The sequence below is a fragment of the Penicillium daleae genome (assembly GCF_028827525.1).
Source record: "Penicillium daleae strain IBT 16125 chromosome Unknown utg000008l_segment0_segment0, whole genome shotgun sequence".
NCBI classification, from domain to species: domain Eukaryota; kingdom Fungi; phylum Ascomycota; class Eurotiomycetes; order Eurotiales; family Aspergillaceae; genus Penicillium; species Penicillium daleae.
The window spans coordinates 1,711,582-1,724,745 of NW_026623156.1; the positions used below are offsets into that span (position 1 = coordinate 1,711,582).

Genomic DNA, 13,164 nt, shown 5'->3' on the forward strand with positions numbered 1-13,164 from the left:
CAACATACAAGTACCAAGAGACTAATTTCAATATGAAATTTCAAGCAACCTTTGGAACTCTGGTAACCCTCGCGGTCGCAGCCTTAGCTGTTCCAGTTGAAAATGTCTCAGAGCGCGTGGTCTTGAGCGGAGATCAGCTCAAGAGCATTATCAACGTTTTCAAGAACAGTGGAAAGCCCGACATTCTTGCTCCAGATCAAACCATCTCTTGCTCTGTGGCTTATACCCTTGCGCTGAGTATTGCCCTTAACATCCTGTTCTTTCTTTGTATCTGCTGACGCTGTCGGTATAGGCAGTGGTCCTCCTCCATACACCCTTTCGTTGACATCCTTGGACTTGTCGGCTTGCACTCTTGGTCCCTAGTTATTTCTAAGCTAGGCAATTGCCATCTTCCAGCACTACGCCTGGATCTGGGCATAATTCATTCTTTTGTGAAGTCACCGTTGCTACGATTCTGGCCTGGCATTGATGGGCGGGTTCGGAGATACGCGCTCAGCGACAATAGTATAATCAAGGACCGTGGGGTCCAAGTCACTCATTACGCAAATGATAATTCATGGTCTCACACTTTCTGTGAGAGTAAATCACAGTTCATGTAGAGGTATTTCACCATCATGCCTGCGAACTTTATCACATAGGGTCCTCACTCTTGGGGGGCAAATACTTCAGTTTTGCAGATGGTTCGTAACAGGATGAACAGATCGAGGAGAATATAAGCTAAGAAGGTGGGATATAGCAGAGTCAAAATCAAGTTTCACGGGACAGTGATCAACCCCGCTAGACAATCAAGCTATACTCAAGAACCTAAGGGAAGTTCCCGGTCGTCACCTTTGGCCCGTGGACATCGTTGAGCATAACGCATGGGAGATACAAGCTGTCTACCTAATATCGTAGCTCGTCAGCGATATAGGATTAGGTTAGGTCCAAAAATGTTTCTATGTTCAATGTGAAAAAATGAAAAAGAAAGACAATAAAACAGCCCCGACAGTGACGGGGTAGGGGGGCATCGGAGCTAGAACCACATGAGAGCCACAAGAGGTAGTCAACACCCCGCGTTTCTCAAGTTAGTCCACGCAAACACTACAAGAGCACGTAATAACATATGCGTTCCACGGATTCTTCGTGTTCGACAGGGTTGGAACACGCGTGGAACGATTCCGATAAGCTAGTTTCGACATAGCCCGGCACTATCGGGGAGGTCTCGGCAAGATCCAGGTGTCACTTGTCACCTACAGTACCCACAGATGAAAGAGTTGGCTAGTGGATATTATATTGTTCCTCCGAAGTTGTCTGAAAGATCGTCAAAAGTAGTGCCAGAACATACTCAAAAGTAGAAACTATTGGGGTAATTCCATTTCATCCGATTTCTTCACTGGTAACGGTAGGATCGCACCAAGGACGGCGGTGTAACTTCATAGAGTTAAATTGAAGGAGCTGCAAGACCCGAGAGACTAGGTTAATTCTTTTCACGGAATATCGGCGAAGAATGTGAGGTTTAAACCTGGATTTTGGGTTACCATGAGTATCATCCACTTGCTTGTGCGCACATCAAACGGCCACCCCGTGTTATGCGACGACACTAGAAAGGAAATCGACGGTTTGTCTTGACTTCAGGACATAGATAATGGTCATATGTAAGATATGGGTATTCCACAAGTCTTGATATACATCACTGGATTACCACCCGTCATTGCGCTCAACATGACGGGGATATCTCCACATACGGACAGCTTAGGCTTTCAGGCATTTCCGTCCAGTCGGTCATATCCACCACCAAGAAACGCACCATTGGATCTTTTAATGCCTCTCTGAAAGACCTTCCACCCATCCGCGGATTCCTCCCACATTACATCATGTGGCGATCGGAAGTATACCCCTCCCCGGTGTCTGACAGCATCTGGCAAATGAAGCATAATACTAGAAGGTACTGTAACAGCCATCAGAGTGTCAATTTCCCCTACAAGACTCTACTATTTCCGTTTGCTAGATTTCTTTACTCAATATTGTCAGGTTTGAAATAGTCATGAGTATATCCGGCTGTTTTCTTGGTCGAAATGGATGTTTCACCCTGCATGACTGCTCCAATCTCTTGCGGCGCTTGCTTTGTGGAAGTAGTTCCGTTGAGCTTTGGAATGGTTAAGCTATTATTCAGTCTCCGAGGAACACGGCTTTGTCCACTTGGCAGTGTAGTAAAATAACAGTTTGGGAGCTACTGAACTTAAGAAGCCACGGTAACGGAATGAAAGGAACCATCATAGTAGAAATTAGAAAATTATCAAATGCATTGCTCGGCTTGATCTAGAGATCAGCCCAAAAATACTTGTTAATTTTTATGCAGCTTCTGTTCTCCAGAGCTAAGCATGAGTTCTCTCTCTCTCTCGTTCCATTAACGCCACCAATCTCACTTACTCTCCGACAGGCCCAGGCACTCGGCCATGCCGAAGAAGATATCGATGGAGTTAATCACACCACCGAAAAGCTCCTGGCAGGGACCACGGGCAAACACAGGCACGTCAGTCAGCGAGTGGACACCCTGATTGGTATCCACAGGCAGGGTTCCGTTAACGAGGAAACCGGTGACAGCATCCTTGTAGTTGGCAACATTGCCTAACTTGTCGTTCTTGGAGGCAACAGCGGGGGTGCGTGGGCCGTCCTTGTGCACTTCGTAGTTCTCGCGGTGGTCGGGGAAGGCGACCACGCCAGAGTGCAGAGTATAGCGGGGGTCCCAGTGAGTAGGGAAGTGAACACCCTCCGAGTAACGCAGGGCATTGGGTCCACCCACGGTGTATTGGGACAGACCGGAGTTCTCGTAATAGCCAATGGCGTTGCGCTTGTTGCGGTCATCATGCTGGGCTTCGAGATACTTGGTGTCAACGGAGCCAGTGACATCGAAGCCGTGGCCGTGGTCAGCAGTGACGATAATGAGGGTGTCCTCTAGCTCGCCCATGCACTTCAACTTGTCGATGGTAGCACTGACGGTGTCATCAAGCTCAAGCAGCTCGCCAAGTGCCCGATCATAGTCCAGGGTGTGCATCTGCTTGTCGATACTGGCAGCCTCAGACATAATGAACCAGCCCTCCTTACCGCTGCGCTGGTGCAGCACATCAATAGCTTTGAGAGTCATCTCCTTGAGGCCGGGCAGGTCATCGGCGTCACGACCAGAACCATCGGGGTAGTTGGTCTTGTTCAGCAGGTTAGCCTGGTAGACGTTGCGGTCCAACCAAGTGGGGAGGTTAGACGTCGTGAAGACGCCCAGCAGCTTGTCACCGTTGGGTGCCTTCAGCAGTGCGGTCTTGTTCCAAGCAACGTTGTAGTTCTTCTTGGCGAACAAGTCGTAGTACTCCCGTCTAGCATCCTCAGACTTGAGGAAGTTCTCAGCACCAGCACCAAGGAGGACGTCGGGGCCAGTCCACTCCGTCCATGTGTAGTTAGTCAGCCCCTCGTAGTAAGTGCTAATGACGTGGTCATACTCGCCACGCTTGCTGGTGTGGGAAGTCAGGGCAGCAGGTGTGGCGTCAGCCAAGAATGCAGTCGAGATAATACCGATACCAGCATGAGGGTACTGGCGACGGAAGATCTCCGCGATAGTCTCGAACTTGGGGTCGTCAAATGGACTCTTGGAAGAATCAACGTACACACCCAGAGCATTGACAGTCGTCTTGTGACCGGTGTACAGGGCGGTTGCAGAGTTGGCCGAGTCGGTGATGAACGAGTCCATCGAGTGGGTCATCTGGTGGCCCAGCACGGGGAACTTGTCGAGAGCCATCTTGGACATGTACTTGCCGTTGACGCTCTTGTGAGCAATGAGACGGGCAGCAGTAATCATGTTTGTGGTCATGCCGTCACCAACGAACAGGATCACGTTCTTCGCACGACGCTTGGTTGGAATTTTCCGTACGAGCCAGTTGGCCACTGTCTTTTGGGTTCCGTAGTAAGTAAGAGTGGCCTCATACTCACCAGGCTCATGGAGAGCCACACGACGGAAGATCTTGGAAGTGACGTTGACAACAGAAGGAGTGTGAGCATCCTCAGCGAATAGGTCTGTTTTTGTTAGATATCTGGTCAAACATGACGGACGGGAAGATCCTTACCCTCGTACCAGCTGAAGTCCCATCGCTCCAGCTTTGGCTCATCCTGATGGAAGAGTTTCGTAGCTGGGACACCCTCGTGACCCTTCTTGGCGATAGTGAAGGTGAAGTTGGGGTCGGGTTCGCCAACACGAGCCTCAGAGCCATTGACCGGAGAGTGAACCTCAAGACGGATATCGAAGAATTGACCGGCAAGGAAGTCAGCCCTAAGGTGGAGGTAAAAGAAGTCTTGTTAGTTTGACAATCCAGCGTAGTTTGTATCGCCGCGGTGATACGGGATACATACTGGTCCGGAGGGAAGACGCAGCCCAAGTCAGGGCAGCCACCCAGACGTTGATGAGTCTGAGCAGCTGCGAATGATATCACAGCTGCGATCGTAAAGAGGAATGACAGAGCCTGCATCTTGACTGCTGGTCTGATCGAAGAGGGTTGGAGAGGGAGAAGTGACGAGAGGTGGGGGAAAAAAGAAGAAAAGAATAGAAAAAGGCAGGTGAGAGATGTCTTTTTAAGTCCGCCAGACCGGAAGTCCACGAAGCTGGTTCCTGAGATAAGATCTCTTGCCAAATCTCGTGCCAAGCAAGCTTCCAGAGAGCAAACGAACAAATATCCGGCGTGTTGCGATCAGAGGGACGTTAGAGGCTCTCCAAGCTACAACGTGCAGGGACCAGCCTACTTCCGCTGGTGTCACCATGCTGGGCATAATCCTGACGCCTGTCAAACCGGTTGTATGATGATATTTGATGTAGCAAATGGGATATCCGCAGCATTTGCACGTGCGGAACTCTCGACTGGTGTCTGGAAAGCTTCGGAGGTCTTGGGAAGTCTTGGAAGTCTTGGGAACTCTTGGGGAGGCTTTTTGCCAAGCCATCAAGTCTTGGCCCTCCGCTTATCACGTGGCCTTGGCAGGCACTCGATCGCCGATGGCCGATATTCGTGTGGAAGTATTGGCGATGCACATTATCCAAACTGTGAGTATCTCTCGAAAGATTGAATGACTCACTTTTGACTGCATTGACTACATTGAATGTTGTGGAATGTTACCGTGAGAGTCCTGTGTGTATACAATCGAGTGCAGAGGTACCAGCTTATCACCACGCTCCCTACTATCGCGACCGGCTGTCATTCTTCAACACTAATGAAGATGCTATTACTTGCAGAATTCACTATTGCTCAGGTTATAAGACCATATTCAAAAGAGACGAGAAGCCTATCAAATATTGCATCCACACTTTGAGCATCCGGCCTTTTCCGAGTTGCGCCATTAGGCGATCTTCCATGTACCCATCTCCTTCCTCCGTCATCTTACCCCTACACCGTAATTCCCAGCCCATCGGGTTCTATTTAATGAAATCGATCAATCAGAAGAGTTTAGTTAAATTTCATACCTATGCACCGTGTTAAGTCAAGAATTAGAGATCTGATGGATATGAGCAAAACAGATACTATCCACGCCAACCTACCAGTGTCTGAACGGCGAACATGCGGGGAAGGTATGATCAATACTTGAATTGATGAGCATTAATTTCCAATGCGGGGTAAATGATGATTCTGATGCTTGCTATTCTAGTTGAATGAGCACTTGAAATTGTCAATGTCCGTTCCTTGACACTGACTACGGGCTATACCAAACCCAGGCATCCAATCTATCTTGAGGGTCATGAGCCGACTAACAAGAAATACATCAACACCCCGTCGAGTCAGTACGAGGACGGGAGCGCGTTGGTGTAGCTTTTTTTTTTTTTTTAGACATACGGATCCTCGCCTTTCCCTTAAGACATTAGACCACAAAGTTGATCGTGGGCCTCCCAACGGCATTGTTGATAGATTTCCGTTTCCGTAGGCCCTGTTGTCGAGTGACGTCACTTTGCTAAGGTTGGGACGCGTCGTTTCAGATCAACGCGTTTGGCTGGACTAATTTATCAGCCACGTCCTCCTATTCCATCGCGAGAGACCTACAACCATCAAACTCGCTCTCTCACTTCTGGACTGACCATCGGAATATCCAACGCCATGCCCCCTAAAAGAAAGTCCACCGACGCCGCACCTGCCAGCGCATCCAAAAAGTCCAAAGCCAGTACCGACGATGCGCCGGAGAAGCCCCAGGTTCCTCGCAGCAAGCGATGGTCAAAGGGTATTTCTGGCTCCGCAAATGCCGACACGGAATATCGCACGATGATGACGCACAATCCTGAGTCTGCTTGGGAGTTTGTCTGTCAGTGCCGACCAATTTCTGGATCGGACGATGAGGACGAGGACGACGAGGACGATGAAGATGACAATGAGGAAGACGGCGAGGGCGAACCCAAGAAGACTGACCGTCCTCCATGCGACAATGGCAAGACTTGTCTCTGCACCAAGCCAAGCAAAGATCACCCTGATCACCCTTACACGCTATCCTTGGGAGGCATCCAGAAGTTCCGCACCACCGCTATCATGTGCTCTTTGCGTGACCCGGACTTGTTTGAAATGTACATCTACAATGACTTCTATGGATATGGGCTGGTAGAGGTGCTCGGGAATCTGTTCCTCGACTTCGAAGAGGCCAAGGATGACTGGAAGCAACAGTGGTATATCTGTGAAGCCATTTTACTGTTCTTCCATCGCTTCGACCCCGCCGCCTTGTTCATGTATGTTGCCTTGCTAGCCTCCTATCGCCCACTGTTCCTCGTCTAACCTTTAATCGACTACAGGATCGACGATGGCGAAGGCCTGGAGGTACTCCTCCATGCCATTCGAACGATGTTCCTCGCGATGATGGCAACCCTCGAGCGCAACGATCTATTGAAACCGGACTCTGAGATCAAGAATATTGGGATGATCATGGGACTGGCTATTGGCCTCGATGAATACGCCGAAGACTCTGATGCTTTCGAGGATCTCCCTAAGTATCTGCATGCGTATGCTGAGAAGCATAAGATTGTCCTTCAGGATGTGTCGGAAGACAGCGAGCCGGTAGACCCCGTGCCTGCGACCGGCAAGGGCTCGCTGCCTGAGCCTACCGCTAAGAAGAATGACCCTTGGGGCTTTGCGGCGGAGCTGAAGAAGCTCGGAAAAGAACAAAAGCTTGGAGGCGACCGTTTCGATATCACTACCATGTCTGGGCCCGAACGTAAGAAGGCCAGCTTTGACGGCAAGGATCCTTTGGCCGGGGAGGCGATCAAGGCTCTCAAGGAGGGACTGGTCATGCAGTTGGCCTAATGAAGCGAACCCAGTCATTTTGATAAGGATCCACGCTACCCCCACGTACCTGTCATCGCCTACGTATAATTCATTTGTGTATCCTAGGATCTTGGATATGTTTAAGAGAAATTTGTCTATCTTTTCATGCAGAATATCTCAGGTGTACGATCATAGATTGATGGATTGTTATTTTGAGCAGATTATGATGTCTATTGACGAGACCCTAGAGTACCGACTCAGAACTTCCACTGGTTTATCCATCTCTCCATCAAGGGGGCATCGATCGCTTGCAGTCGTCGCAAGGTCTTACTAGCGGCCTCTGTCTTGATCGTCTCTGTCGATGGACCCGCCTCATTCGAGTACGCGATCGCCTTAAAAAAGTCCAAGATCTTGAGCGCGGGCTTGTCACGCAGATCATCTTCAGTCGGGTTGTTGAAACTCTCTAGTGTTGCGATCCAGGTTTGAATATCAACAGGCTCGACATCGAAGTACTTTGTCACAGCTGGGATGAGCAATTGCCAATCTGCAACCTTGGGGTTGACGATGTGGAAAGCCGCGCATGGCTCATCTTCTTGCGTGGAGCGTCGAGTGCGAACAATGTCGGTGATCACTTTGGCGCAGATATCCTACCAAGCTGCCATTAGCTGTCTATAGTGGACAGATGATTTGGGGACACTTACCACTGGAACCCACTGCACCGACACCGAACCCAGTGAGTTTGGAATCTGTTTGATCGTCTTGGAGGATGCAACTAGCGACGGCACCCACTCCTGCTTATTCCACATTCCCAGCTCCGTAGTTGGGCCTCCAATCTGGCCTACGCGGTGAATGCTTGTCGGAACGCCACACTTGGCCGATGCCATAGCACAGATTCTCTCGGAGACGTGCTTTGATTCTCCATAGCCCTGACGAAGCACAGAACTAGGATCGTCGAAGATCACTTCAGGAATAGACGGCCCCTTATTATATCCTTCAATAGTGGAGATGGACGAGATGAAATGAATATGTGCTGTCTTTTCGCTGGCAACGCTAAACTCCACTAGACGGCGTACACCCTCGATGTGTGGATTCTCAAAGGCTTCGACTCGATGGTTGAAGTTCACTTTCCACGCGTTGTGAATGGTTGTGTCAACTTCCTGTAACATCTCGTCATACTTGGCGTCATCCAGCCCCAGCTTTTCAGCACCAAACTGAGCCTGGAGGAATTCCACACGGCGCGGGAATTGACTGAGGGTGGTGAGTCCCTTTTCACGGAGACTCTGAAGCTGTCTCAGGGCAGCATCTGCGGACCGGTTGAGACAGTAGATTTTGGTGACACTGAAGTCGCGAAGCAGCTCGGATAGCAAGTAGGAGCCCAAAGATCCGGTTGAGCCAGTGAGAATAACGGCATGATTTTGACCGAATCCCTCGGAGTATTTTCCAACCAGATCGGCAATTCGTGTCTCTCGATCGTTGTCACTTTCAACTACCGTGGTAGCAGGTGCTGTATCCTGTCCTTGAAGGATACCGTAGATATATTCAGCCAGCTGAGCAATAGTCGGCAGAGAATATAGCTGCGCGCTGCCAAATGCTGCCCCAAGGCCAGGACGAGCAGATTTCAAAGAAGCTTGCAAGATTTGACCCAAGCGCAGGGTCTGGAGCGAATCGAGACCGGATGCAAAGATGTCTGCATTCTCATCAAAGGCTTTAGTTTCTAGAATATCACACAGCGCCGATGCGACATAGCTAGAAATGTCTGGCCGAGTGGCATCCTTGGGGATCTGGGCCACATCAAGCTGGTCGGCCTCGGCGTACAGTGCATCAATTTCATCCGCATAATCATTGACAATCATTCGTCGCTTGATGGTGCCTTTAGCCGTCAATTGAAACGGCTTAGATTGAGAGGTGACCCCGACACGATCCTTCATTATCTGAGCGTGCCCAGGAGCCGCTTCGTTCGCTTTCTTCACAAACGGCCAGATATCATCAATCAAGGCACTTGGCTCGCCATTCCATGAATCCCAATCGGGTTCAACCAGAACACCAGATTGGAAGCGGCCTTGACCGACAACGACTGTTCGAGCAACAAGAGGATGCCCAGATATAATCTCCTCCATATTGATTGGGTTGAACTTTTCACCGTTGCTCAAAACAATCACATCGTCTCTCCGACCGGCATAGAGCCAGAGGCCTTCCTTTTCTGTATGAGGAGTAAATAGATCCCCAGTCTCATATTCTGCTCTGTCCGGATAGGTATGAAACACGGCATGCAGGCTGCGACCCTTTTCGCCGCGGACCACTACAAGCTCGTGGTATCCATCTCCTACGTCGCGCATCTCATACCCGGCAAAGGGATTGAATTCAAGATACGGCCACTCGTCTTTCTCTTGATACTTCAGGGCTCCAAAAATAGCACATTCGCTAGACCCAAGCACCGACTGGAGATGGACGACCTTGGCAATGCGATCACCAGCTTCGCGGGCCATGGGGGCACCGCCAAAGGTAAGCATGTCAAATGTCTTCAAGCATTCCATGCCCAGCTCAGATGTACTGAGCTCCTCAAGCATGGACGGTGCTAAATTAGCCGTCTTGGGTTGTCCATGCTTGACGACTTCGGCAAGAAGATCAACCGTTAGCGGCTTTTCGTGGGTTAACACAAAGGGCGTCGCCGCTAAAATTGGTACCATCATATTCAGAATTCCCATGAGGTGGAAAAACGGGCTGACAGAGAGAACGCGTTTGCCTCTTCCCGCAGCGCCAATGTTGCTCCCAACTCGATTTTCTGGAGCTGGCAGCTCGAAAATCTGCTGCAGGGCGATAAAATAGCCATTTGTCATTGGGACAGGTTTTGGCATGCCTAAAAGTTGAAAAATATTGGTATTAGCTTACATTAGAGAATCAAGGCTCCTTCTACTAACCGGTAGTCCCAGAGCTATGGATGTAAACCGCCACCCTGTCTTCTGGGTCTTCTGCAGGCTCCTTGATGATAGGCACTGGAACGGTGGATTGGCGGTCGAGTATGTCCCAAAGATCTGGCATGAGCCATGCTTGCAATGATGGGTTGGCCGCTTTTATCTCGTCAACCTGCCGACTCCGTTCGGGCGTGTAAACAAACTTGGAGCAGTTCACGGCATTGATGACATGACTGGACGCTTGTTCTGAATTTCTTGATGAGACAAGAACAGCCTATTGCCTCTTTAGTGACTCGATAAAACTCAATTAGAGAAGGACTGCTGGGACGATACCGTATGGCGAAGCCTCATGCACGCAAAGACAAACGCACAATAGCGAATGTCATTTGCGCCCATATATGCCAGAGCCTGCGGCTCATCGGCCGAAGCCACATTTTCGTGGAGCCAAAGAGCAAGGCGGTTTGTGGCGCCAACCACGTCAGCGATGGTGATTTCTACCCATCCGTCGGAGACTTCAGAGGAGGCTGGGTGAAGGCAGTATAGTGCGGCGGGATCCCGTGCATGTAAGCAGTCTAGCAAACGCAATACGGTAGAGTTTTCGCTGATCGAACCCATTGCAGAAATTTACTATTGAAACAAGACTTGAGATCAGGAGAAAGTGTCTGGAGCGAACTGGTATATATACCTACTTATACATTGCTCTCTCGCTGTGGATGAGGGAGATCTGCACGCGATGCTAGCTAGCCGCCGATCATAGGTGTCCTGCGGGTGTAGGCGAACTCGCTCAGCTAGAGCTGTACTTGGGGTAGCACAGCAGAGTGATCACATCTACCAATCTTGACGCTCATTGGTCGAAGCTCCCAGAACGACTCTCTATCGTAGCTCGAGAGAAGGTTTAGGCTCTATATTTTGATCTATTCGATGCAGCTGCGTCTTAGCCCTGCGAGCGCCTCACTCAAGGTCGCACGAGCGACCGTGCCTAAGGAGCTATGTGGTCATGTGTCTGCACTAGTTGCACATTCTGCAGATAGTCATGTATACTGAATTCCGTGACCATGATACTGTGTCCAAAATAGATTGGTTCTGAGGAGTTGATTCAGCTCCACAAATTTTGACTGCCTCGAGGCAGGCGACAAAACAAATATCCGGCATGCGTCAAAGATTAGCGGTGTACAGGGGTTTTTTCTCGCATGCGCAGATACCCCATACTCTCAAGGACACAAGGAAGAGCAAGTTTATCAATAATTAGTATGTCTTTGCCTTTCGTTTAAGGCGTGGCATAGATTTGCAATCACAGGCAAAGTGGCCCGAGCGCGAGCACGATGGGCGAGAGATCTGCAGATCCATTGTCAAATGCATTACATCAACATATTTGTTTCTGCGACCACGATCTGATTCTTGCTTCTTGACAGTTTTAATAAGATGATCGCGATCGCAGGGTCAAATTGGTCCTTAGGGAGAGAAATCAGCGACCATTCGAAACGTTAATGCCAAAGCAACCTCGGCTGTTGCGAGTGGGCTCACCTAGATCGCAGATCCTTGGAAGGTTAGCTCATTAGAGAGCATTCGTCGTATCACGTTGTCCTGTTGTCACGAGGCATATACTCAGATGCATGTAGATTGCTCTTTGTGATAGTTAAAGCAACACACCAAGGAAGAGAAAGAAGAACGAATCTCAGTCGAAGGACGGAGAACATAAATATTGACTTGATGCCTGACAGTTCAGGCAAACGTAAGGCACCACATATGTGAGCTATCGCATCCATTAACTAACTAGTTAACTAGTTAGTTAGGTTAAGTCGACTCCATGACTATTGTTCGGAGAATTGTATAGTTAACTAGTTAAAGGATCACTCCGTTGTATCCTATTACCAGTAAACACTGCCAATGAGCCCCGAAGTACTGTGGACGAAGTGAATTAGCGTCAAATATACATCATGCTGAACTGTAGAATGTGACATCCATCTTTTCGGAAACTACCTAGGTAGCTCTCAGGCAAGAATTTGATCTGGCTGATGGAGAGTTCGACAAATATAGGACATATGATATCCTTGATAGATCATGGTATTCATAAAGCGGCCCTCAAAAAGCACTTCTAATGAAATTTGAAGTGATTGTACTGAACCTCATGGGCAAAGGAAAGAGGAAAACCGGGGGAAATGGAGCACATTCCGTGTCTTCTAGGAGAAAAACGCTAAGGTCAAGAGGTGATGAAAGAAGAGTACGCAATTGGACCGTTAATGAATCCTGAGAGACTAGGGAATTTCCACATGAAAGCGAAAAACATGCTAGTACAATCCAAGAAAATGGATCCGAGTCTGGTGGAAAGCTGTCAACTACCTTTTTCTTGTGGCAAGGGTATATCTGATGCCAGAGAATTTCCTGTCCCAGCTTCATACATCTCTCTCCTTCGACTAGACAGGCCTTCCTATTTGGATAGAGAGGCTCGGGTCGGCCACATTTAGCCGCTGACTCGCAACACCATGTTCTCAAGTCAAGAAGTACGGAAACTGAATCCTTTTCTATGCATTCGGTCTGAACGAGACATTATTGACCAACCTAGTCAATACACTACTGCAGTATTGCCCGACAGACAAAGAATAGAATGAAGTAGATAAGGTATATCAAATTTTAGCCCAATCGGATCTAGTTAAGCGCCGTTGAAACTAGGCCCTCTGGCGCCCCTGGGCGTCAGCTACGACGGAAGTGCCTTGTTAGCTGGCAATTCAGGATTGTAGCGAGGCAGTTTCAGTAGCGCCATAGAGGAGAACGGCGGTGTGACGTTTTGGCTAGCGTATATCGAACAATCGAGAATGCGCTTGGAATTTGGAGTTGGTAGAGGAGAGATTAAGGTGAACAGGAAAGCGACGCTCTATATGCCCATTTTCATAGTTCTCAGCTGGAAATCCCGTAGAAACGGTTAGAGTGAGATTCGGTTTCAAATGCACGGATGAACCCCGAGATTTACCGATCGCACTTGCAGCAGATTCATTTCCTCTGCGCTG

General features: G+C 49.2%; 4 protein-coding genes across 4 annotated transcripts; 2 read left to right on the top strand and 2 right to left on the bottom strand.

Annotated features, from left to right (window-relative positions):
* Window positions 1-32: 32 nt before the first annotated feature.
* Window positions 33-363, top strand: N7458_009257 (uncharacterized protein; the record flags this gene model as incomplete). Its single annotated transcript, XM_056912639.1, has 2 exons — window positions 33-237; window positions 293-363. The coding sequence occupies 2 exons, from the start codon at window positions 33-35 to the stop codon at window positions 361-363; spliced, it is 276 nt and encodes a 91-aa protein (XP_056761488.1).
* Window positions 364-2,401: 2,038 nt separating this feature from the next.
* N7458_009258 (alkaline phosphatase) lies at window positions 2,402-4,490 on the bottom strand (the record flags this gene model as incomplete). The annotated part of the gene is made up of 3 exons (XM_056912640.1): window positions 2,402-4,041; window positions 4,092-4,294; window positions 4,375-4,490. 3 exons carry the CDS (start codon window positions 4,488-4,490, stop codon window positions 2,402-2,404), a joined length of 1,959 nt encoding a protein of 652 aa, XP_056761489.1.
* A 1,608-nt stretch (window positions 4,491-6,098) lies between these two features.
* On the top strand, window positions 6,099-7,286 carry N7458_009259 (uncharacterized protein; the record flags this gene model as incomplete). Its single annotated transcript, XM_056912641.1, has 2 exons — window positions 6,099-6,715; window positions 6,779-7,286. The coding sequence occupies 2 exons, from the start codon at window positions 6,099-6,101 to the stop codon at window positions 7,284-7,286; spliced, it is 1,125 nt and encodes a 374-aa protein (XP_056761490.1).
* Window positions 7,287-7,504: 218 nt separating this feature from the next.
* On the bottom strand, window positions 7,505-10,774 carry N7458_009260 (NRPS-like protein biosynthetic cluster; the record flags this gene model as incomplete). Its single annotated transcript, XM_056912642.1, has 4 exons — window positions 7,505-7,894; window positions 7,949-10,104; window positions 10,166-10,433; window positions 10,493-10,774. The coding sequence occupies 4 exons, from the start codon at window positions 10,772-10,774 to the stop codon at window positions 7,505-7,507; spliced, it is 3,096 nt and encodes a 1,031-aa protein (XP_056761491.1).
* Between the last annotated feature and the right edge of the window lie 2,390 nt (window positions 10,775-13,164).